The following is a 25,735-nucleotide window of genomic DNA, read 5'->3' as shown; positions in this document are numbered from 1 at the left end:
ATGCTAGACAAGCATTCTACCACTAAGCCACACTCCCTGTGCCAAGGCAGAGCTTCTTAACCAGTAATGGATGGAGGGACGGATGGGTGAATGGATGACCAGTCTTTGGCATCTGTGAATCCTTGATACTATAGGCAATATCTGGGGTGAGGGACTACCGAATTCCATTGGCTTCTCAATGGAGCTATGGCCTTCCCCTCCCCCATATCAAGGGAACCAGTGCCCTAGAAAAGTTGCAAGCTTTCCATTTGGGAGGTACAACATCTCTGCACACTTCACAGGAATGCCTTAGGAAAATGCGGGCCCATTGTTCCTGTCTCTGCAAGTGCAGGCCAAAGAGTTCTTCCTTAGGAAAGACACCAAAGATCCAGCTGTGCCAGCTCTAGCCACTTCCTTTTTAGACTATTTCTGGAACTCTGAAAAGTCTGAGACTGTCTCTCAGACCCTGAGGAACCCTGGCTCAGCTCACCCCTTTAGGGACCAATGCCAGACTCAACAGCAATGCAGTTCATGTCATGAGGCTCCCTCCCTAATAGCCTCTTGCTGTGGAGGCTGGGGAAAAAGGGTAAGGCTAAACCAGTCTCAGGTGGGGATGACTTTTCCTTTTAGCAGTATCTAGTGGCATTTTGGTTGTCATGACTGATGGAGCTACTGGCAGCTAGTGGGTCAAGGTCAAGGATACGGGTAGACATTCTTTTTTTTTATTTTCTTTTTTTCATATATTTTTATTGTAATTAATAGAAGGGTTACATGATATTTGCCAGATAGATGGTGCATTAATTCCCATACATTGATACCCTTTCACATGTCTTGGTCCCCATTTCCCTCCCCCCCACCCCCATCCCTCATCTTGTTTTCCCCCCTTCCCTATCCAATTTCAAATAACCAAATACAAATATATCCGATATATCAAGTTACAAAGTGAGATACTGTAACAATATGAGATAACCAAGGGACAGCAAAAGAGATGAGAGATAACATAGTACCTTAAGAACAACAATCATTCATTATATGGCTTATGTTTCTATATCCTAGAGATCCTTTCATTCAGCGTCATACTATATGGCCTTTTGTATCAAGGTTTTGCTTTATTGCAAATCTCTGCTAGTAGAGCCCAAGGTTTTTACTGATTATGACAAATGAGGGAAACCATTGAGACTAAGTTCCTTTGAGTCTGGCTTACTTCACTTAATATGATCTTTTCTAAGTCTTTCCATTTCCTAACAAATGGGGCAATGTCATTCTTTTGACAGCAGCATAGAATTCCATTGTGTTCCAAATACCACATCTTGTTGATCCACTCATCAACTGAGGGACATCTAGGTTGGTTCCATATCTTTGCTATGGTAAATAGTGCTGCAATGAACATTGTTGTGCTGGTGGATTTAATATGTCCTTGTTTCTGGATGATTGCGTAAATGACAAGTAGTGGAATTGCTGGGTCATTTCAATACCAAACTTTAGACTCGATTACAGAACTATAATTATCAAAACCGCTTAGTACTGGCACAAGAACAGGCCTGAAGACCCAGATATTAAACCACAGACCTATGGCCACCTAATCTTTGACAAGGGAGCCAAAAAAATAGAATGGAAGAAAGACAGCCTCTTCAACAAGTGGTGCTGGCAGAACTGGTTAAGCACATGCAGAAAACTAAAGTTGGATCCTTCTTTGTCACCCTGTACTAGAATTAACTCCAAATGGATCAAAGACCTGGAGGTAAAAGCTGACACTCTGAAAACTTTACAAGAAGGAATAGGAGATACACTAGACCTCTTTGGCACAGGTAGAAACTTTCTTAATAAGGACCAAGAATCACAACAAATCAGAGAAGGGCTGGATAAGTGGGACTGCACTAAGCCGCAGAGCTTTTGTATGGCAAAGGACATAGCTAGTAAACTAATTAGGAAGCCTACAGAGTAGGAGAAGATCTTCACCAACCATACAACAGACAAAGGCCTCATATCTAAAATATATCCACAGCTCAAAAAATTGAATCAATCCAAAACTAATCTCCAAAGTAACAACCATTCCATTAAAAGATGGGTCAAAGACTTAAACAGAGTCTTCTCTGAAGAAGAAACAAAAATGGCCTATAGACACATGAAGAAATGCTCAACATCTCTGGTCATAAAAGAAATGCAAATCAAAACAACTCTAAGATTCCATCTCACTCCAGTTAGAATGGCCAGGATCAAGAAAACTAATAACAACAGATGCTAGAGGGGATGTGGCCAGGAGGGATCACTACTACACTATTGGTGGGAGTGTAAACTCGTTCAACCACTATGGAAAGCAGTATGGCAGTTCCTCAAAAGATGGGTAGACATTCTAGAGTATGTAGGACAGCCCCACCTCCATCCTCTCAATGAGCTAGTTAGAAATGGCAAAAGAGTTGAGAAACATTAGCCACAAACAGCAAGGAGTAAAGATGTATCTGAGGGAAATTCCAGACTAAAGGTGAGTTGGAGCCAGTCTCATAACTGTAATCCTAACTACTCAAGAAGCTGAGATCTTAAGGCTTGCAATTTAAAGCCAGCCAGAGCAGGAAAGTGAGACTCTAATCTCCAATTAACCACTAGAAAACCAGAAGCGAAGCTGTGGCTCAAAGTGGCAGAATGCTGGGGCCAGGAGGTTGGCCTAGGGGTAGAGTGCTTGCCCAGCATTCATGAAGACCCAGGTTCGATTCTTCCGTACCACATATAAGGAAAACGCTGGAAGTGATTCTGTGGCTCAAGTGGCAGAACTCTAGCTTAAGAAAACCCAACGACAGTGTTCACACCCTGAGTTCAAGCCCCAGGACTGGCAAAAAAAAAGAAGTAGCTTTGAGCAAAGAAACTAAGAGACAGCACCCAGGCTCTGAGTTCAAGCCCCAGGACACACACACACACACACACACACACACACAGAGAGAGAGAGAGAGAGAGAGAGAGAGAGAGAGAGAGAGAGAGAGAGAGAGAGAGAGAGAGAAAATTTGGAGATGGTGCATGTAGTTCCTATCTATAACACTGACCACTGAGGAGGCTTAGCTCTGAGGATACAAGTTCAAAACCAATGTTGGCAGACAAACCCAAGAGATATCACCAATTAACCAGCAAAAAGATGGAAGTGGAGGTATTGCTCAAATAGAGCTCCAGCATGAGCCAAAAAGATATCAAAAGAGGGAGGCCCAGGGTACTGGCACCAAAACAAAAAACAAAAACAAAAAGAACTAGAGAAGGGAGGAGAGGAGAGGAAACAGGTGGGAAGAAAGCACTAGATCTGGAACAGAGAGACCTGGTTCTAGCTCATACAATGTAGTCCTTAACCTAGCTTCCTCATTTATTTGTTTAAAAAGTTAAAGCATTACCAGGAGCTGGTGGCTTATGCCTGTAATCCTAGTTACTCCGGAGGTGAAGATCTGAGGATCATGGTTCAAAGCCAGCCAGAACAGGAACTCTCATCTCCAATTAACCACCAAAAACTCTATGTGGAGCTATAGCTCAAGAGATACAGTGCTAGCCTTTAGCAAAAAGAGCTTAAGGACAGTACCCAGGCCCTGAATTCAAAGCCCTAAGACTGACACCAAAGAAGTTAAAAAAACTGAAAAAACACTGGACAAGAAAATAAAGGTGCTAGAAACCAACCTGGTGCCATGACACTCTGAAGCTATAAAATGAATAGAGAATGGGGCTGTGAGAACTAATCATTCCAAAAGGCTTAATTTGGGGGAATCTGAGTACCAGGATGGGAAGAATCAGATCAAGAGTACCCTGCTGCTAAGCAAGAGAAAGCAGAAAACAGCTCCAGTTTCCAGGACCCCACCCCCACCTCTGCTGAGTGATAACAGAAGTCCTGATTTCCTGGTGCAGACTTCAGGAACAAAGCTTTTCACCGGGTAGGCATCAAGTTAGTTGCAGGTGGCTGGAAAGTCACCACTTCCTGCATGTCAGAGAAATATCTGAAGTCAACGCTGCAGTGAATGAAGGTCAGGCAGCCAGCAGCCAGGCAAACTCTTGACTCGAGCATTCAAACAGGAAGCGGACACTTTATACTCCAAGAGGCCAGCTTTTCTGGACAACTGCTGCCCCTCTGGGGACCCCCAGAGGTAGAATTTTGCCTTTTCATTCAAATCTTGGCAGCTTTTAACCCTTTTAAAGTAACAGAATGGTAAATGAAAAGGGGAAACAAATGACTGCGGGTGGCAAAAATGCAGCATTCATTTTAAGAGTTAGAATAGAATAGAAGCTGTGCTTCTATCCTGGAAAGTAGTTTGCCAGCCGCACACTGCAGCAACTCTGACCCCTAGGTGTTTGAGCAGTTAAGCCCATTTTACCTGACGCAATTCAAGTCAGCAACAGGTAACATGTTAATATGTTCTTAGAAACTTCTGGAGAGGTTAGCCAAAAATCTCACTATTTACATCACTTCTCCCTCTTTCCAGTCATGTTTGTAATCTCACAGTGCTTTCTTTCAAAAGAATGAAAGGAAAAAATGCTCATCTGGTATAGAAGACAGACAACCGTATTATACAATAGATTGGAGATAGCATAGATTCAGGACTGAGGGACTGAGGTTTAAATTTTGGCATTAATTCTACAACTCTGAGCAAGTTTGCTAATACTTCTAAGCCTCAGTTTGTTCATCCATAATATAAGAATGGGACAGCTGTACCCCCAAAGGATGTGGGGACATAATTCATGCCCAACAAAAGTTCCATAAATAAGACAACTATCATCTACTGAGTACCTAGCTGGTGGCCTCCAAGTACTTCTCTAAGTGCTTTTCATATGCTACATCAATGAACACTCTCTACAACCCTTGGGAGGTGGCTCTGTTACTGTAGTTTATCACTTTAAATGGAGAACAATGAGAAAGTGAAAGCTTAACTGTATAGATTTGTCATCCAGGTGAGAAGGGCTGGGGCTAGTATTTATTCTCAGGAGGGTGGGTATTATTGCTTCCCTCCCAATAAATGATGTCACTATGGGGGTCAGCTTGAAGGTCTCTCTCCCTTGAGGCATCTCCATTAGCAATTCTGCAGTAAGTTTATAGGTCTCAAAACAGTGACTTCTCTTTCAGGTTCCAACTAAGGTAAAGATCAATTTCCTTTGCCCTCAGGTGAAGTAGTAAAGCAGGGGAAGTCTGGAGTCTTACCCCTTTTGAAGCTTTTGAACTATGTGCCATGGGTCCAGGAAGTAACAAGGATTTTGACAAGAAATAATTACACATCACAGTTCCCCTTTACAGTTGGAAAGCTACATTGGCATATGCACTTGCAGTCTCATTTAATCATTACAATAACTGAGCAGTTCCTGTGGTGCCAACTGAAATAGGTAATATCCTTGGCTTTGACTATGATCAGTCAAGTGTGAGGCACACAGGAGAACTAGGAAGGAAACCCCATTCTGACCCTTTGACCAGCATTCTTCTCAGTGTGATCTAGGAAACCAGACTTGGCAGGTCACACGAATGTACACTCAAGTGTCTAGTAGCAGTGTTCTCTGCCAAGGAATAAAGCTTATTTGAAGGTAGGTCACACCTGACATGAAGATACGCAGGTGGATGTTGAGTACAGACAGCTACAGAGCAACTTTCTTGAGTTGAATGAGAGATGAGAGGGCTTAAGAAGTACCCTGAGTGTGTTGTATGGAAGACATTGAGATTACAATGGAAAAGGAAGAAATCAGATTCAATACTCACATGGGTAAAACCTGTCTTTCTTCTTTTTCTTTTTGTGCCAATACTGGGGCTTGAACTCTGGCTTTCCCCTCCCACTTGACATTTTTAGTCAAGGTTGGCTCTCTTAACAGTTGAGCCTCACCTCCACTTCTGTCAACATTTTTTTTTTTCAAAAGGATTTTCAATAGTATAATTAGCACATACTCCTTGTAGGGAGAAGAAATCATTATGGCATTTCTATGCATACAATATATTCCCCCTCCCCCACCCCATACTAGGTATTGAACCAAGGCCTCATACATGCTAGGCAAGTACTGAAATGTGTGACCACATGGGAATGTGATAGCATCATCTAAAAGATACCTAGATACCTGATCCAAGCAGTCATGTGTGTCTCCTAAACATCTGTAGCAATACCCCCCCAAAAGTGGGGTGTATGTTGCTGGCACAGAAGGCTAGAAAGTAAACTCTTTCCTGACACCTGCATCCACAAGACCCAGGCTGAGTTGGAAGCCTCTGAACTGTACCCAGAGGCCCTTTGTGTTGTTCACTTACTAGAATTAAACTTCTTGACAGTTGGAATTGTTTGATATTCAGTAGCATGTATTAGATGATGGATACAAGTTTGTTAGATGAATGAATGATATATTCCTCTTGAATTTTATAAGAGCTGGTGATAAAGGCAGAGAAGCACGTAAGAGTATCAGAAACAAAAGTACTCATGTTCTAACTAACCAGCATTCAAGAAAACTTAAATTGTCTTTTCCAGGCATCTCCCCAGCTCTCTCTAGGCCAAGTTTATTGCTTTCTCCTTACTGTATTCCAGCCATAAAATTGATATATCACAATTCAAATTATTATTATTGTTTGGTTGTGGGGCTTGATTTCTCAAGACCTGGAAGCTGTCCCTGAGCTCTTTTACTCAAGGTTAGTGCTCTACCACTTTGAACCACAGCTCCACTTCCGGATTTTTAATTGGAGATAAGGGTCTCATGGGTCAGGTGTTGGTGGCTCATGCCTATAATCCTAGCTATTCAGGAGGCCGAGATCTGAGAATCATGGCTCAAAGCCAGCTGGGGCAGAAAAGTTTGTGAATCTCTTCTCTCCAATAAACTACTCAGAAAAAGCCAGAAGTGGCACAGTAGCTCAAGTGGTAGAACACTGGCCTTGAGCAAACCTCACAGACAGCGTCCAAGCCCCGAGTTGAAGCCCCTAAACTGGCAAGAAAAAAAAAAGCCTCATGGGACTTTCCTGTCCAGGCTGGCTTTGAATCACAATCCTCAGATCTCAGCCTCCTGAGTAGAAGATTACAGGCATGAGCCACCAACACCAGGCATATGGATGGTCTTTCTTTACTCCTACCTTATAGATGGGAAACTGAGGTAGTTTGCCACTGAGTTCTGCACCATCATCTGAACCTAGAGCCTAAGACCAGACCCTCCCAATCCAACTGCTTCTCAGAACATACTCTTTTAACCCCCATCTCTGTAGGCTGGAAAACCCTATCTCACTTCCATTTTTGGTATTCTTTTTAGGATATTCCAATGCATATGGAAAAAATTTTTAAGCATTTTTTTTGTCCCAGAGAGGCTTTAAAAAGTTCCCAGCAAATGTAGTTTGTTGCTCCCTGAAGCCCTGTGTTACCAGGTGGACCTTGTTTTGAGATGTAGAGAAGAGGAAACCAGCTATTTTGAGCAGACCTTGTCAGAGTACAGCCATGCCCAAACCTTGTTGGATTTGTGAGATCTATCAGCCGTTTCTGTTAACAATAATTTTGAGGATCTATATAGGGACAAGAGATAGGATGAAATCTGATAAAGACAGTAAGGTTAACAGCAATAACAATAGTATCTCTTTACTTTGAACTTGACACATTATTTCACTTAAACCTCTCAGCAGCCCATGCCAGCACTGCCTGTGCTCTTCCCCCAAAAAATAAAGAAAGAGAGACAGACAAAGACCGAGGGACAGGAAGGAAGGAAGGAAGGAAGGAAGGAAGGAAGGAAGGAAGGAAGGAAAGGAAGGGAAGGGAAGGGAAGGGAAGGAAAGAAGGAAGGAGGCATATCAGAAGCATGGAGGATCTCAGATTTGAAGACAACCTGCATATAGAGTTCTAGGCCAGCCTTAACTACATAGTGAGACCTGTTTTATTTTTATTTATTTATTTTTTTTGCCAGTCCTGGGCTTGAGCTCAGGGCCTGAGCACTGTCTTTGGACTTTCTCAAGGCTAGAGCTCTACCACTTGAGCCTCAGCACCACTTCCGGCTTTTTTCTATGTATGTGGTACCAAGGAATCGAACCCGGGTCTTCATGCATGCTAGGCAAGCACTTTAACCACTAGGCCAAACTCCCGGCCCATGAGACCTGTTTTAAACAAACAGAGAGCTAAACTTTATGGGACCAGAAATTATGTGTCTGATATCCTTCTCCAAGGGTCCACTAAGATCAGAGAATACTGGAAAGTGTGTGTGTGTGTGTGTGTGTGTGTGTGTGTGTGTGTGTGTGTGTACATATACATATAAATATATATATATATATATATATGCCAGATACAGCAAAACTCTAAAAAAAAAAGTAACTTCCCCAAAATACATTGATATCTTTTAGACACTATGTCTCAGTTTATGAAGGGACAAAATGAAAATGGTCACCAGAGAAGATTACTCCTAGAACAGAAATTCTCATTTGAGGGAGACACATTTTAACATTTTAGAACCCTTCTATTTCACTTCCTTCTCTGAGCCTGTAGTTAGAAATTTCTTGCTTAAATGGTCTGGGGAAAGTGAAAAGAGGAAGGAGACCCCTTCTCTTATTTGATAGATCTGCCACTGCCATTTGGTTTTGTAAGAAGGCTGTAGTCAGTTAGTGCTGGTGGCCTACATTTGTAATTTTAGATACTTGAGAAGCTGAGAATCATGGTTCAAAGTCAGCTAGGGCAGAAAAGTCTCGAATTAACCAGACAAAACTTGGAAGTAGAGATGTGGCTCAAGTAATAGACCACCAGTGTTGAGGAAAAACAAGCTAAGGGACAGCATGTAGGTCTTAAATTCAAGCCCCGGGATATTGGCACAATAAAGATAGATAGGAAGGAAGGAAGGGAGGAAGGGAGGGAGGGAGGGAGGGAGGATGGGCTAGCAAGCAGGCAGACCAGGTACCAGTGGCTCATGCCTATAATCCTAGCTACACAGGAAGCTTAGATCTGAGGCTAGTTCAAAGCCAGCACAGGTAGGATCATTCATGAGACTTTTTTTTCATTTCATTTTAGTTATTTATTTTTATTTCTTTGCCAGACCTAGGGCTTGAACTCAGGGCCTGGGCATTGTCCCTGGACAGTTTTTGCTCAAAGCTAGTCCTCTGCCACTGGGATCACAGTGCCACATCTGGCTTTTTCTGTGTATGTATTCTATCACTAGGCCATACTTCCAGCTGGTATGGGCTTGAATTCAGGGCCTGGTGCTGTCCCTGAGCTGTTTTCTTCAAGGCTAATACTCTACCACTTTGAGCCAGGGCACCCCTTCATGGGTTAATCTCCAATTAACCACAAGAAAACTAGAAGTAGAGCTGTGGCTCAAAGTAGTAGAGGAACTAACAAACAATAAAGAAAAAAAGAAAAGAAAGGAAGGAAGGAAGGAAGGAAGGAAGGAAGGAAAAGAATAATAGAAAACTGACCAGGAATTTGGCCTAGTGGTAGCGTGCTGGAAATCTATCACTTGAGCCAAGTCTTCAGCCTTCTAAGGACTTCAGATAATACAACAAACATTAAGGGCCAGGAGCATGGTCTAGTGGTAGAGTGCTTGCCTAGGATGCATGAAGCCCTGAGTTCGATTCCTTGGTACCACATTCACAGAAAAAGTTGAAAGTGATGCTGTGGGTCCAGTGGTAGAGTACTAGCCTTCAGAAAGCCCAAGGACAGTGCCCAGGCCCTGAACTCAAGCCTCAGGACTGACAAAAAAAAAAAAACCCAAAAAACAGAATAATAGAAAAATGTCATCAATCCAACAGAGAAACTGTCTCTTGTCTGCATCCATGTCAACTAAGTGGTGGCCTTAGAGTACTCAGGCTGGGGCCATAGGAAGGAACACTTAGGATACAACCCCCAACTCAACTCTCCACCCCCCACCCCTGCATGCTTGTCTGGAAAGCTGTGTTTACAGAGACACCTACAAACTGCTCAGATTCTTTACTACAAGCTAATCGTGTGTCTCTCACAACCCTCTACTCTCTACCTACCTGGCTCTCCCTATGCTAAGACAAGGGGGGGGGGTCCTTCTCCCCGCCCCCCACAAAAATGCTACTGACTGGAGCCAGGAGCTTCCTGACTCCAGAAAAACCTCCGGTGATAAATTATGCAGCAGCACCTTTGTGTCCCCTGACTCCCAGCCAGATGGGAGGTTTGCTCCCAGTCTTTTGTTTCCGCCTTGGCTCACAACTCAGACCCTGGGCTCAGCCCAGAGGTGAAGGGGAGCTTCCCTAGGCCAAGTCAGGGCTTGTAAGCAGGTCTCAGCCAGGCTTTCCCCAGCTGGGTCTCTGGCAGGGCCCCTCCTTCCTCCCCTCTCACCTGAATGATGGGGGTGAAGGAAGAGACTCTGAAAGTCTCAGTTATGCATAGGGAAGCAAGCAGGGCATCCAAGAGTGCTGACAATCCACTCATCTGTGAGCATGAACAACAATGCCTACGTACACTGAAAGAATTGGGTCTGCTCCCATGGGCCTGAGAGGTGCCCAAAGGCACCCAAGATGTTTGCTTCTTGCTAAATCAAGAGCACAGGACAGAAAATAGACTCAAGAGATCGCCAGGAAGCTAGAGAATCGGCTCCTTTTGAACGGCTGCTCTGGGTTACGGTCAACTTTCCACAGCTCCCAGAAACATCACATCACTGGCACCAATTTAAAAAGAAGAAACAAAGAGACAACAGGGGTCAAACTTTGGGGTGGAGAAACTGGGGGGTGGGGGGGTGGGAAGGCTAGGGTGAGCCTGGAGCTGAAGTCCTGCATCAATTATTCCTACACACTGACAGAACTCCTGATTGAAGACAGTAGTTGTGAAGAGAGAAGGCTCTGAACAGCCCAGCCCCCAAATTGAGGCAATTACTACCTTATGGGGCCTGACTCCCCTGCTCAGGTCAGTGGAAGAGTTTGGAATTCTAAGCTGTCCCAGCTACAACAGATATCAGCTAGCACCTCTCACCTCGGGGTCATAGCAGTCTTAGGGTGAGAGAGTGCAGGGCATCAGACATCAGTCAACTGGCAAAAGAAAACCCCATCTTTCAGACTTTTCTCCGGGAAACTTGGGCAAAGTTCTCCTGGACTCATATTATAGCAAAACCCTCTTTAAAAAGAAAATAAAATCTGCTAGAAAATGTGGACAGGCAGCTATGCTTAGGCTTTATGAGGTTTACAGGAGTGAAAGGAGCAAGGTATTTCAAACAGAAAAGCAAAAAAAAAAAAAAAAAAAAAGTAAGTTGAAATGGATAAATAAAGAACCAAGCCTCATCCAGACTGTAATCAGACCTATAATCCTAGCTACACAGGAGGCTGAGAGCTGAGGACCAATCACTGTTTGAAGCTAGCTTAGGCAGAATAGTTCATGAGGCTCCCTCTCAAAAATAAATGACAAGGGCTGGGAGTGTGACCTAGTGGTAGAGTGCTTGCCTAGCATATACAAAGCCCTGGGTTTGATTCCTCCATACCACATACACTGAAAAAAGCCAGAAGTGGTGCTCAAGTGGTAAAGTGCTAGCCTTGAGAAAGCTGCTCAAGAACAATGCTCAGACCCTAAGTTCAAACCCCAGGACTGGCAAAAAAAAAATAATAATAATAACAAAAAAACTGGCAAAAAGCAGGACTGGGGGCACAAATCAAGTGGTGGAGTACCAGTTGCAAACAAGAAAGCCAAGCAAGAGCATGAGACCCTGAGTTCAAGTGAGACCTTCAGGCCGGGAATGTGGTCTAATTGAAAGAGTGCTCACCTAGCATGCACAAAGCCCTGGGTTCAATTCCTTGGTACTACATATACAGAAAAAGCCAGAAGTGGTGGTGGAGGAGGAGGAGAAGGAGGAGGAAAAGGAGGAGGAACAAGAGGAGGAGGAGGAGGAGGAGGAGGAAGGCAGCTTCATTTTACACATTGTAATTATTTATCTTATTTCCCATATTCCCAAGGCAAGAGCAGCCTATGATCCACTTATGCAAGATGGGTAATGAGCAGTTAAGTGTCAACTGAGAGTGATAGTAAGAATATAGTTAATTGTCAGGCTCTGTGCTAAATAGTTTGAACATTACTATTATCTCATTTTTTCACAGCCTTCATAGGTAGATTCCCCTACTCTGACCCACATCATCATTTCTAGATAAGGGCACTTGAAGTCTGGTAAGATCCAGTGTTTTATGCTGGGTCACCAAGAAGTGCTATTGATAAAATTCAAACCCAGGTCTGCCTGCATTTCATTCCTGAGCTGTGTCAGTAATGATTGGTGTTTGACAAATGTGTGCTAGCTGAATGAATGAACAACTGCATGGGTACAGAGCCCAACTTGGGGAATGCTCATGAGAGTACTGGGAGAAAAAGCCTGATCCTGCCAGCACTAAGCTAGATGGAGAACAGCAAGCACAGGCAGTCACCAAAGCTATTTATAGGGTAAAACTCAGGCTCTGCCAGCCAACCAGTCACACTTAGACTTCCTTGGGACACGGAATCCCACCAGACTGAGAATGGGGGGAAAAAAGTCTTCCACCATTGAAGATGAGAGGGCAAACAGGACATAGTCTGAGGCTCAGATGCCCCATGCCCAGGAGACTGCCCAAATGTGGCTATACTAAGTCAGAAAATGTAAAGGAGCTGTGGCTGGATCAGGCTAACAGACCTAGCTGATAGAGGACATAGAACTGTAAACATGAGATATGTCTAATCATAAGAGACAGATACCCTGCTTCTGAAGTAGTCCCTGAAATTTTTAGTTCTCATTCAAGAATTCCCTAGTAGTCACATTTTCCTTTAAAGAAGCAGCAGCAAGGCCAGGAGTTTGGCCTAGTGATAGAGTGCTTGCCTAGCATGCATGAAGCCCTGGGTTCAATTCCTCAGTACCATATTCACAGAAAAAGCCAGAAGTGCTGTGGCTCAATTGGTAGAGTGCTAGCCTTGAGGAAACCCAAGGACAGTGCCTAGGCCCCAAGTTCAAGTCCTAGGACTGATGAAGGAGGAGGAAGAGGAGGAGGAGGAGGAGGAGGAGGTAGCGGTGGTGGCGACAGCCACAGCAGCATACATAATCCCTCCCATCTTCCTTCTTCCTTCGGATTAAGACTAAAATTGAAGCAGTTCAAAGAGGGAGGAAAGCACTATAAAACACTCTGTGACTCTGTTCTTTATTGGACCATATCATGACTGTTCAACGTGCTCTTGGTCAGACACAGCTAGACTTGATACTCTTGCACCTGTCATTCTTAATACCGTGTGCCAGTCCCAAAGATGTTATCTGATATCCAACAGGGGACAGAAGAGGAAATCCAAAATCAGTGGCAAGCCAAGCATCTTTCACAAGTGCAAGAGATCAAGAACAAGGTCATGCAAATACCAGGACAACCATCACAACAAGCAGAGGAAAAGGAGACCAGTTTCAACTCAACTCTTCTGCACTCACCCTCACAAACATCTCCCCCCCCACACACTTAAAACCTTTGCAAAAGTTCCTGAGTAGAAATTTTTTGTTGTTGTTCATTTGCCTGGAAGAAACCTCCAGGACAACACAATTTCCATTCTTCAAATACCCATAACCTTCATGATCAAAGTAATCATGGTTATTAAGTTTCCTTCCCAAATCTTTCAAGGGTGGGTTGTTATGTAGACTGAAATGAAACTTAGATGCTATAGGAAAGGCCCTAAGGACTAGCAGAACCCAAACAAACACCTTAAACTTGAATTTACTTTAATTTACTCCTAGCAGAAGTCAAGTATGCCTAAGTAATCTATAGCTACAATTACAGAACTATAGTCTCTCTGCATCCCTGGAACTTAGTGTCAGGGATCCTCATGGTAGTATTTTTGGTGTAGATTCCAGGCTCTGCAACTGCTCAGTCACACCATGAATCTGTCCTTTCCATGTCTCCAAGGATAGCTCAGTAATCAAGCCAGGCCAAGTGCAAATCTCTCTGCCTCTGCCTACCCTGTGTGCACAGAAAGTCTCTATGTGTATTTGTTTCTTATAGTCCATTTTTTCCCATGAATAAAAGAACTCAGAGGAGTCACCAAGTAACCCCCCTTAATCCTTTTTCTATGAAGCATTAAAAATCCACAATTCTCTATTCCCATTCTCCCAGCCTCCCCCTTTCTCCACCCTGAGTCTATGTGGATGTAATGTATGCAGTTTTGACAGCTCTGGAGCAGTTAAAAAAAAAATTGGCTAGGGCTCAGCCCGGAACCTTCCAGCTCCCCCTTCCCTAGGGCAGAAGGCGACAATCTCCACTCTGGCTTTGTTGGTATCCGTTTTAACAATTTTTTTTTTCCTTTCCTTTCCCCAGTGCTTTGCCATTTCCCTTGATCTTTTTCAAAACTTCCTCCAGGGGGCCAAGAGGAAAGTTCCATCCCCTTCCCTTACAGCTGAAAGAAAGGGGAGGGGGAGAAACAACGCCCCCCCCCCCAAAAAAAGCATAGCTGTCCCTTTAAGGGGCCCATGTGGTGGGAAGAACGGCTACATTCCTACCCCAGTAGGGCCGCTGTCCCAACACGCCGAAGAGGCCACAAATAACCAAGGAGAGCTGGGGGGTGGAGGGGAGAGCAGGGCTCCAAGAGGAACGAGGGTCGGCTGGGCTACTACTTGGAAAAAGCCATGGGGAGGGGGAGAGGACCCACAGATTTTTAACAGACAGGAGAACACGGGAGCTAAAACTAATATTATTTAAGGTGGAGGGAGTGCTCAGACGGCACCACCACACACTTGCCAGGCAAGTTCCGAAATCTGCAGTTTCCACACGAGCTCCTCTAGGTTCAAGGAAGAGCCTGTGCTTCGATCGGGTTTGCAGAGACCCTCCCCCTCCATGTGGAGCCCCCACGTCCCCCCCCAACCGTGCTGCGAGGAGATGGAGAGAGCGATCCAGATTCCCCCACCACACACACGCACACACACGTGGAGACGCCGCGGTGGGTGAGACTGAGGGTGGGGTTCGGAGACCAATCTTTGATCTTTGGGGGGGCACAGATTTAAGGGAAGCCGCTGCTAGCGTCAACCCACGCTCGCGGCTGCGGAGAAAAGCGGATCCCTTTGGAGCTTTCAGCACACACCACAGTTGCGTCTGGGCACCGAACACGTTATTAATAAGGAGCAGATGAAGCATCAGCCCTGCTGCCATCCGCTCGGCTCCCGCCCGCCGCCCTCCGGGCCGAGGCCCCACCATACGCCCGGGGGCCTCCCCGGGCTGCCTTCGGAAGTTCAGCGACGCTCGTCCTCCCTCCCCGCTCCACCCCTGCACGGGCCAGGACTGACCAGCACGAGCCTACCACCAACAGTTTCTTCCCCAAGTTCCTCCAAAACCCTTGTCCAGCCCCCCCCCCAACACACACCTCACCCCTCCCCTGGGGAGGATCCGGGGGCAGAAAGCTGATTGGCCGCAGCCCGGAGAGGAAACCCAAAACACCACTGAGGACCAGACGCCGCGCGTCACCGGTGCCCCCAGCCCCTCGGTGAGGGCCAGGTGGAGTCCCGGGACCTGCTTCCCCGAGCGGAGGAGTCGGATGCTCGAGTACTCAGATTCCCCGGGCGGAGAGGGGGGCAGCCGAGACCCCCCGCCCCAGTCCCCAGAATATCTGCGTTCACGATCACCCTCGCCGCCTCCTTTTCTTTGCACACTTTCGTCTGCACCGAGGACTCAGACTCGGTCTCGACCTGAAAGGGAAGAAGCCCACCCCCCACCCCTGCTTGCTCTTTAAAGAGCAGCAGGGCGGCGCGGGAGGGGGGGCGAGTTCGCGCCCTGGGACCCGGACTAGATCGAAGCCCGGGTGGATTCCTCCCCGCTCTCCCACCCCGCCCGCCTCCCCTCGCACTTGAGCTGCAGCGGCGGGGAGCTTCCAGTCCCCCTCACTCCCCGGCACGCTTTTTCAGGGCTCCGGCTCGCAGAGAGCGCCGGGAGGGGCTCAGGCCCCGGCCTGAGTCCTCCGGTTCCCGGGGAAGCGGATCCCGCAAGCGATCGGACGCAGAACGAACTTTCCCGGTGGGCCGGTGGGCGCGGGCGCGGCGGCGACGCTTACCGTGTGCGCAGAGCAGGGCGCCCAGCAGCGGCAGCAGCGCGCCCCGCGGCCGCCTCATGGTGCCTCGGCCGCCGCGCCGGCGCTCCCTGCCGGCCGGGGGGGTCCCGCCGGCTCCCGCGGGACGGCGTGGTGTCCGGAGTCAGCCGAGGGTCCCCGGTGGGGAAGCCGTCCCGGATCCACCGCGCCCGGTGCGCCCTGCGACTCGCCCTCCGGACGCCGCCGCCTCCAGTGCTGCCAGAGCTCAAGCTGCCCAGCCAGGGGACCGGGAGAGGGGGGGGGTGTCCCGGGCCCGGCCGCCCCGCCCCCCGCGCCGCGGCCCCCGCCACCGCCACCGCGCCTGGCCCCGCCCCCGGCGCTGGCCCGGCCCCTTCCCGCCCTCCGCCCCCGCCCCCCCAGTCCTGGGGACCCTACCCGCCCGCGCCTCCCGAGAGGGCCCGACTCCTCCCTAGGCCGCCCCCACATTCCTAGCCTTTGGAGAAGGACCCCCCACCCCTCCGCCCCCATTACTACCACTCCAGGGTCCCTCGTGGAAAAGTAAAAAGATCGCAGCGACAACACTCAGACGAACTCCAAACCAAGGGGAGCATCCGGGCTGACCCGAGTTGCCTGGACGTGACCTCGGCCCCCCGACGGGCCCCAAGTCCAGACTTTATTGATGTCCTGGAATATGCAAGGCTTGCTAATGCATAATCCTCTGGGGTCTTTATTGACATCAAACAAGGGACATCAGGGGGCCCTTCCCGTGCAGTATCTTAACTAGCGTTCTCACTCTCAAAATTCCTTCTCGGGGATTTTTTTTTTCTGCTTCTTCTTGAAACCCCCCCCCCCCCGCCTCCCTTGTCTAGGGAGTGTTGTTCTAGGGCTAAATAATTCCGTGACCTCCCCTTTTCATTTACTCATTTCCTGAGGTGGTTGTCTGGGTCCTGTCGCCCAAGCTCAGACGTCCAAATTTGGCCCAGACAAACTTAGTTCCTCCTCACCCCGTCTTGGTAAATCAGCATTGTTAGCCTCTTCACCTTCTTTGACTTTCTGATCCTGGTAAGGAAGGGATGGAGGTAAAGAAATTAGCCAATATTTGAAGTTACAATCCCCCAAGAGTTCGCTCTGCCTCCTTCCAGTCTGCAGGGCCTTCTAGCAATATTTAACGTTTGGGACACTACATAAAATTGTAAACTCCACACTAGTCGTAGCTTTGTGGTAGCCAAGCCTTCTTCCCAATCCGTACTAATGACACTTTAACCATCTTCTACTTTTCTAGGTTGGATCTTGTTTTGTTACTTTTTCTCAAGTCTCCAACTTTCTGGAATATTACTTTCTCCTCCACGTTGATATGCCAAGATTTTCTGGCTTTGGGTCGTCTGTGGATTTTGTTAAATCTGTTTCCTTTTACCAGTTAGAGAGCCAGGAAGAACCATGTGCCCCAGGTTAGCTGAGGGTAAGGCAGTTTGGTATAATGCAAAGTGGGTATTAGGCTATTTTTCTAAATGGCTAGGTTGACATTTCATCCTTGTTTGTTTTTTTAAAAGGCTTTCACTTCAAATTAGTATCTTTGGCCAAGGTTTACATGAACCCTATTTTGCGACAGCTACAACAACTGAAAAATGTGATATGAACTCTTTCTTAGGACTTCTCCATGTTGTCTTGCCTGAAATTTTCACCCAGATGCAATGTGGTTGAACTAGCATCACCATGGTAACTAATACAGAGGCATTTTCTGGGTTGTAGTTCTCCTTGCTGACTGAAGGGGGCACTAGGACCAGATCAAGTTTGTGTGATCTTAAGTGCATAGCAAAGAGTCTACATCTGTCTGGCCTACTTTCTTCTCTTTACCCTAAAATCTAAGGAGAAAAAAAAGCCATGCAAAGTAGGGACTGATTCTTCAGTTCCCCTTCTTTCCAAGTCAGTTCTTGGTTCTTGTCGGGGTGTTTCTATTGCTTATAAATTCTTGCTTTTAATCTTGAGAAAGTCCTTGTGAGTCTGAAGATCATATTCTGTTCTACATAGAAACTGGTATAAAGAGGCCAGCCAGACACTGGTGGCTTACACTTGTAATCCTAGTTACTCTGGAGGCTGAGATCTGAGGATCACAGTTCAAAGTCAGCCCAGTCAAGAAGTCTGTGGGATTTATCTCCAATTAATTATCAGAACACCAGAAGAGGCACTATGTCTAAAAGTGGTAGAAGACTAGCCTTGAGCAAAAAGAGTGCAGGGAGTGTCCAGGCCTTGAGTTCAAGCCCCACAACCAACATAGAAAAAAAAAAGCTTATATATATATATTTTATTTATTTATTTATTTTTTTTTTTTTTGCCAGCCCTGGGCTTGAGCTCTGGGCCTGAGCCCTGTCCTTGGACTTTCTCAAAGCTAGAGCTTACCACTTGAGCCTCAGCACCACTTCTGGCTTTTTTCTATGTATGTGGTGCCCAGGAATCAAACCTAGGTCTTTGTGCATGCTAGGCAAGCACTCTACCACTAGCCCCTAATTTTTTTTTTTTAATTCCAGTACAGGCTACCTACATACTTTCACTGTCAAGGGATTAAAAATTATAAAGTTTCCACTCCATATGCAAAGGACAGGTTCTTTTCCAGAGGCATGATTTGTGCTGTTTTTCTGGGATTGGAGAGGAAGGGGGAGGTCGGCTGTGTCTGGCTCAGCCAGAGAGACTGCATTTTCTGTGTCCATCCTGAGTCCTTCTCCATGCTTCAGCACAGTTCTGATGCGCAGTGCCATCCCTGGCTGTGAGTCACTGGGAATATCAATGGGTAGAAACTAACTTTCATGCAGAGTCCCTGCCTGGGTCACCCCCTAGGGTGAGTTAAATCTTGGCTGTTAGAAACTGTTCTTATGCCAGGAAGACTAAGCCATATTTATTTTTACCAGGCCTCTCAGACTTTCTTATTTGAAGTGAGAAATCCTGAAAAGCATGCCAGAATGGGCTGTTTGTCTCCCTCTTATTGTCCTCTCGGGCATGTCTCTAGAAAAGTTGTAGGGGACTGCCAATTCCGGAGGGGTCTCAGAGACATTGATTTCCTCAGAAACACCACCCCTTCCCTTCATCCTTCTAGAACAGTCCAGGGAGCTGAATTTCTGAGATTAGAAAATTGCTCTGAATCAGACCATCATGAATGGCCTTTTCAAAGGAAACTTGGAGAGTGCTACAGAGAAGATAGAAATGGCCATGGTTTGGATGAAATGGAGTTGGTAGTGTTCTCTTGTAACACAGCAAACTGAATTTCTAACTATGATTCTTCTGAAAGAACAACTACTTTGAAAGAGTGGTCTTCAACCAGAAGTGACTTTGCAGGCTTGGGGGGATCACCTGGGGACATTCTTGAGAGTGAGAGCTAATGGTCTCAAGTGGGCAGAGGCCAAGGATTCTACAAAACATCCTGCAGCAAGAATCTTATCCCCACAAAACAAAGAACCATTAATCATGCTGAAATTGAGAAACTATTATTATTATTTATTTATTTATTTATTTATTTATTTTTGCTCAGGGCTCAGTGGGCTCAGAGCCTGAGCACTGTACTTGGCCTTCCCAAGGCTAGAGCTCTACCATTTGAGCCACAGCATCCCTTCTGGCTTTTTCTATGTATGTAGTCCCCAGCAATCGAATCTGGGTCTTAGTGAATGCTAGGCAAGCACTCTATCACTAGGCCAAATTCTGGCCAAAAAACTATTTTAACACATTAAAAATAGACTGCAAAGAGTCATCTCTGCTGACTCACTGTGTGTGTGTGTGTGTGTGTGTTGATACTTGTGCTTTACTTCATGGCCTGGGTACTTTTACATTCCAGGCTGATGCTCTACCATTTGAGCTACAGCTCCACTTTTTTTTTTTTTAACTTTTTGGTGATTAATTGGAAATAAGAGTTTCACAGAAAGAGCCAGGCCCTGGTGGCTCACACCTGTAATCCTAGCTCCTCAGGAGGCTGAGATCTGGAGATCACAGTTCAAAGCAGCCTGGGCAGGAAAGTCTGTGCGAATGAATTTAGTTGTAAATAATAGAGGTATTGAGGGAAAAGTAGAGCGTTCTATGAAAGAAGAGACTTAATTTAGATTTGGGGGTGCGAAGAAGACCTGTCAGGGGTACTGACACTTAAGCTGAATAAGAGTCATTATGGAGTCTGGGGATGTAGTTCAGTGGCTGAGTACTTGCCTAGTATGTATGAAGTCCCTAGGACCAAAGAAAAGAAAAGAGTCATCAGGCTAAGAGTAGATGGGCAGAAGGAATAGCATGTGCAAAGGTCCTATACCAGAAAAGAATCCATAGGACTTATGGAAAACTATCACTTCCCAGTCCTGAGGCTTGAACTCAGTGTGGGCACTGTCCCTGAGATTCTACTGCTCAAAGCTAGCACTCTACCACATAAGCCACAACTCCTCTTCCAACTTTTTCTGAGTAGTTTATTAGGAATAAGAGATTTTCTGCTTTGGCTGGCTTTGAACCTCAGCTTCCTGAGTAGCTAAGATTATAGGCATGAACCCCACATTGCCCAGCAATAGCACGACTTTTTTGATTTGTTTTGTTTTGTTATTTTTTTAACAATGGAGTATTTTATCTAGGTTCAGAGAACTAAAACCAGAGACTGGAAATGGTGAACTCCTCAGGAGATTGTCTGCTTTGTATTTCTGTACTCTTTTCAATTAACTCTCCACACTACTTTTATTTCTCGTGTCAACATTTTTATGTTCCAGCTCAGTGGTGGTATTTTATTTTATTTTATTTTTTGCCTGTCTCGGGGCTTGAACTCAAGGTCTGAGCATTGTCGTTGGGCTTTCTCAAGGCTAGAGCTCTACCACTTGAGCCATAGCACCACTTTGGGCTTTTTCTATGTATGTGGTACTGAGGAATTGAACCTGGGTTTTCATGCAAGCTAGGCAAACACTACCACTAAGCCATCCTCCTGGCCTCAGCGGTCATATTTGAGTCAAGATCTGGGGCATGCTCCTGATTTTGTTCCCTGGCCTAGCTTGGGGCACAGCCTGAAAGAGGGGACTTTCCAGAAAATTGTTATCTCCTGAAAACTTGAAAGTCATACCTCTAGCAAGATAAATAGTGCCCTTGTAGGAGCAAATACTGTTCTTATTGTAGCAGTATAGGTAAATTTAGAATCATAGCTAAATACTCAGATCAATAAAAATTTTCACTTAATAATATATGAATCAAACATCATTATAAATGGTCTTGGTCTCTCTAACTTGTTCTTTACACAGCAAGTAGGGACTTGAAAAAGATAAGTGGATCATACTATTACTGGGTATAAAACTTCTGTCAGGAGGCTGTGATCTAAGGATCAAGGTTCAAAGCCAACTCAGGCACTAAAGTCTGAGAGACTCTTTTCTCCAATTAATCTCTAGAAAACAGGAAGTGGGGCTGTGGCTCCGGGATAGGGTGATAGCCTTGAACTGAAGAGCTCAAGGACAACACTCAGGCCCATGGGTAGGGTGGCTCCGGGATAGGGTGATAGCCTTGAACTGAAGAGCTCAAGGACAACACTCAGGCCCATGGGTAGGGTGGAAGCCTTGAGCTGAAGAGCTGAGGGTCAGGGCTCAGGCCCAGAGTTCAAGCCCCATGACCCACAAACAAAATAAAACAATACAAAACCCTTCTAATTGTAGTTGTATTATATACAGAGTAATAAATATCCTTCTTTTTGGGGGGGGGGAGGTCACTGCCCCTAAATTTCTTTTGCTCTGTGCTAGCACTCTAGGCTAGATGCTGTGGTAACTGATACCTATAACCCTTGCTACTCAAGAGGCTGAGATCTGAGGATTGAGATTCAAAGCCAGGCTGGGCAGGAAAGCCTGAGTAACTCTTATTTCCAATTAACCACCAGAAAACTGGAAGTGGAGCTATGACTTAAAGTGGTACCGCACTAGCCTTGAGTGAACGAGCTCAGGGACAGTCCCTTATGTGTACTGTCTTCTACTTTTATTTTATTTTATTTTATTTTTGCCAGTCCTAGGCTTGGGCTCAGTGCCCAAGCACTGTCCTTGGGTTTTTCCTCAAGGCTAGAGCTCTTCCACTTGAGCCACAGCACTACTTCTGGCTTTTTTCCATGTATGTGGTACCGAGGAATTGAACTTGGGTCTTCGTGCATGGTAGGCAAGCACTCTATGTCTTCTACTTTTAATGCTGTTTTCTTGATCCTTACTCAGGCTTACCTCAGCTTTATCATGCTTTATCTTGTTTTATTTTCTTCATAGCATTTATCATGCTTTGAAATTATTTTATTTGTTCTTATATATTTATTGCCTCCCTCTCAAATACTATACGATAAACCCCAGTGGAGTGGGATCTGATTATTTTTTTCTTAAAATCATGTCTACCACATATTGCTCAAGATTTTTCTTTTTTGATGGGTCACAGGGCCTGAACTCTGGAATTCTGGGCCTGGCTACTGTTGCTGAGCTCTTCAGCTCAAGGCTCGGGGTCTACCACTTGAGCCGCTGAGTTTTCTGATGTTTAATTGGAGATAAGAGTCTCTTGTGTCTGGGCTGGCTTTGATCTGTGGTCCTTAGATCTCAGCCTTTTGAATAGCTAGAATTACAGGTAGGAGCCACCATCCTCAAGAATTTGTTGTTGTTTAATGAATGAGAATCAGACTAGGTTAAATAAGAAAGAAAAAGAAAAAGAAAGCTGGGAGAGGTGGCTCACGCCTGTAATCCTAACTACTGAGGAGGCTGAGATCTGAGGATTGCGGTTCAAAGCCAGCCTGGGGAACTAAAGACTGTGAGACTCTTCTCTTCAATTAACCACCAGAAAATGGGAAGTGGCACTGTGGCTCAAGGGGTAGGGCAGTAACCTTGAGCTGAAGAGCTTGGGGACAATGTCCAGGCCCAGAGTTCAAGTGCCCCCGACCCACAAAAATAAAATAACCAAGCCTTCAAGGTGAATTGGAGCCATGGCTCAGTTGGTTGAGCACTGGCCAATGAGGTAGAATGGCAGGTTTCAAATCCCAATGAGAGAGAGAAGAGAGAGAGAGAGAGAGAGAGAGAGAGAGAGAGAGAGAGAGAGAGAGAGAGAGAGAGAGAGAGAGAGAGAGAGAGAGAGAGAGAGATGGAGGATCAGAGAAAGGTCAAAATGAGTAAAAGAGGGTGCCTAACTTTCAGAAGCTCCTAATCTGGCAGACAATGAAGATTTATAAAGCAATGATAGCGTGATAGGCATAGGTATAAAGGATTGTGGAAACAAAAGAGAGAAGATTCTTAAGTTTAAGGTTGTGGGCATTGAATGTGGGGAAAATTTCAGTGTAACAGAAAGAAGAAAATGGGAGGGGTGCATTCCAAATGGAAGGGATAGCATAATCTCTCAAAAATGGCTGCCATCTTCAAAGACTGCACCATAGTCTTGTGTGGCTAGAAGAACATAGGATGATTAGGGAAAGCTCAAAGGGAATAATGCCAGGGCTAGTGATTCTATAATTCCAGCTTGTGAAGAACTAGAGACCAGGAAGAGCATTGTGGCTAAAGTCCAAACCTGGACAAAAGTTAGCAAGAACCCACTTAACCAATAACTGGATGTGTTGTTGCATATTTCTGATCTTGGCTACTTACTAAGTGTAAAAAGGAGGGTCATAATTCCTGGCCAGCCAAGGCATAAATGAAAGATCTAGTCCCCAAATACCTAAAGCAAAAAGAGCTATGGCTGTGGTTCAGTGGCAGAGCATTTGTCTAACAAATAGACTTCTGGAATTACAACAACAACAACAACAATAAAAGGAATTCTTAACCCACCATTGCCAAAAATCATTTCATATGATTCCCATATGTCTTTCATACATTTTTTATTTGCTTATTCAATGAACACTTCCATAGTTCATACAAAGAATAAGGGAGAAATTGTACAATTATTTTTTAACTTACCTTTCTATTTTTTTTGTATTTTTTTATTGTAATTAGTAAAAGGGTTACATGATATTTGCCAGATAGAAGGTGCATTAATTCACATACATTGATACCCTTTCACATGTCTTGGCTTACCTTTCTATTTTTTAAAACTCTTTCTTACTATATGCTATCAAGATAATACTTTTCCAAGGAGGGCAATAGGCTAGGAAGTAGGTTAACAACTGGTTTTCTTTACCTGATATCTGAAATGCTGCTATCCTAAGAGAAGCTTAATAAACTAACTAAAATATCACTAAGAAAACAGACCAAAAGGGTTGCAAAGTCAGGGATGGTCTCTGTATTCCAGACTGCTTTTCATGGGTATGTTGATTCTGGGTCTTGAATGTGGGGCCTGGACACTGTCCATAAGCTTTTTGTGCTCAAGGCTAGGGCTCTACCACTTGAGCTAAAGCTCTGCTTCTGGCTTTTTGGTGTTTAATAGAAGAAAGAAAGAAGAAAAGAAAGAAACTTCTTTGTTTTCAAACTATATGAATGTGTAATTCCTATTTTTTGCAGCATTTATACACGTTAATAAAGAATACATGTGTAATTGTCTTTAAGCTTTTCAGCCTTCAATTTAAAGCACTTCTTTGTTTCATCTATTTTTCTTTGATTTTTTTTGGTAATATTGATTTTTAAAATCATGATTGCTAGCCTGGTATGGTGGCTCACGCCTGTAATCCTAGCTACTCAGGAGGCTGAGATCTGAGGATCGGGGTTCAAAGCCAGCCCAGGCACAAAAGTACCTGAGACTCTTACCTCCAATTATTAATCACCAGAAAACTGGAAGTGGTGCTGTGGCTCAACGAGTAGGATGGTGGCCTTGAACTGAAGAGCTCATGGAAAATGCCTAGGCTCAGAGTTCAAGTCCCATAACTGACAAAAGAAAATCATGATTACTAGACAGATGCTCTACCATTTGAGCCATGATTCCAGTCCTTAATCACTTTCTCATAATGTATGAGTGACTCTTAACTGCCCAATAGTTTATGAACATTTCTTTTTTATTTGCAAATTCCCCCCAAATCTCTGTTCTGTTGATTTGTATAGCGAAGTTCAAAATGCCTTTTCTATAGCATTTTAAATTTAAATCTGTTAATCCCAGACTGTGACATCAGACTTAGTTTTTAACTCTACTCTTATGGAAGTTATTAAGTCTATTAATAAAAGCCTGTTAGTGGGAGGGGGGTGATAAATGGAAAAGAGAATATAGCTGAATATAGTCATCATACTCAACATCCACATGTGAAAAGAGAAGTAGGAAACTTGAAGTGATTGGTAGGAAAGTAGGGACGAGGGAGAGGGAGAATGAAGGATGGGGTGACTGATCAAGATACGCTGAACATATAAAGGGACATGTTAAGCCAGGCAAGGTGACTCATGCCTCTAATCCTAGCTACTCAGGAGGCTGAGATCTGAGGATTGTGGTTTAAAGCTACCCCTGGCACTAAAGACTGTGAAACTCTTATCTCCAATTAACCACCAGGAAAACTGGAAGTGGAGCTATGGCTCAAGGGGTAAGGAAATAGCCTTGAGCTGAAGAGCTCAAGGGACAGTGCCCAGGCCCAAGGTTCAAGCCCTACGACTGACAAAAAAAAATGTTAAATTGCAACCCCTTGTATAACCATTTGTTGATTTTAAAAAAATTGAAGTAAAAAAGAAAAACTTGGGGGCCGGGAGTTTGGCCTAGTGGTAGAGTGCTTGCCTAGCATGCACAAAGACCCGGGTTCAACTCCTCGGTACCACATATGTAGAAAAAAGCCAGGAATGGTACTAAGGCTCAAGTGGTAGAGCTCTAGCCTTGAGAAAAGTCCAAGGACAGTGCTCAGGCCCTGAGCTCAAGCCCAGGACTGGCACAAAAAAAAAAAAGAAAAGAAAAGAAAAGAAAAGAAAAACTTGGTAACTCAGCATGAATTTCATGACCTGCATTTCTTATAGCTACTTTGC

At 45.1% G+C, this 25,735-nt stretch overlaps 1 protein-coding gene across 1 annotated transcript in view; it reads right to left on the bottom strand.

The window, feature by feature from the left end:
* The window catches only part of Lrp4 (LDL receptor related protein 4), a 62,612-nt gene extending 46,658 nt beyond the window's left edge, over window positions 1-15,954 (bottom strand). Inside the window, exons 1-3 of the mRNA XM_090349241.1 lie at window positions 15,741-15,954; window positions 15,218-15,504; window positions 14,779-15,115 (exon numbers count right to left, since the gene is read on the bottom strand). Of these exons, the coding sequence (XP_090205367.1) occupies window positions 14,779-15,115; window positions 15,218-15,504; window positions 15,741-15,954 (838 nt within the window). The remainder of the gene's footprint in view (window positions 1-14,778; window positions 15,116-15,217; window positions 15,505-15,740) is intronic.
* Between the last annotated feature and the right edge of the window lie 9,781 nt (window positions 15,955-25,735).

The sequence above is a fragment of the Megascapheus bottae genome, chromosome 16, assembly GCF_031878675.1.
Source record: "Megascapheus bottae isolate mThoBot1 chromosome 16, mThoBot2.hap1, whole genome shotgun sequence".
Classification (NCBI taxonomy): domain Eukaryota; kingdom Metazoa; phylum Chordata; class Mammalia; order Rodentia; family Geomyidae; genus Megascapheus; species Megascapheus bottae.
Note: the sequence above shows the minus strand (reverse complement) of the source record. Positions and strands in the feature narration are given on the sequence as shown.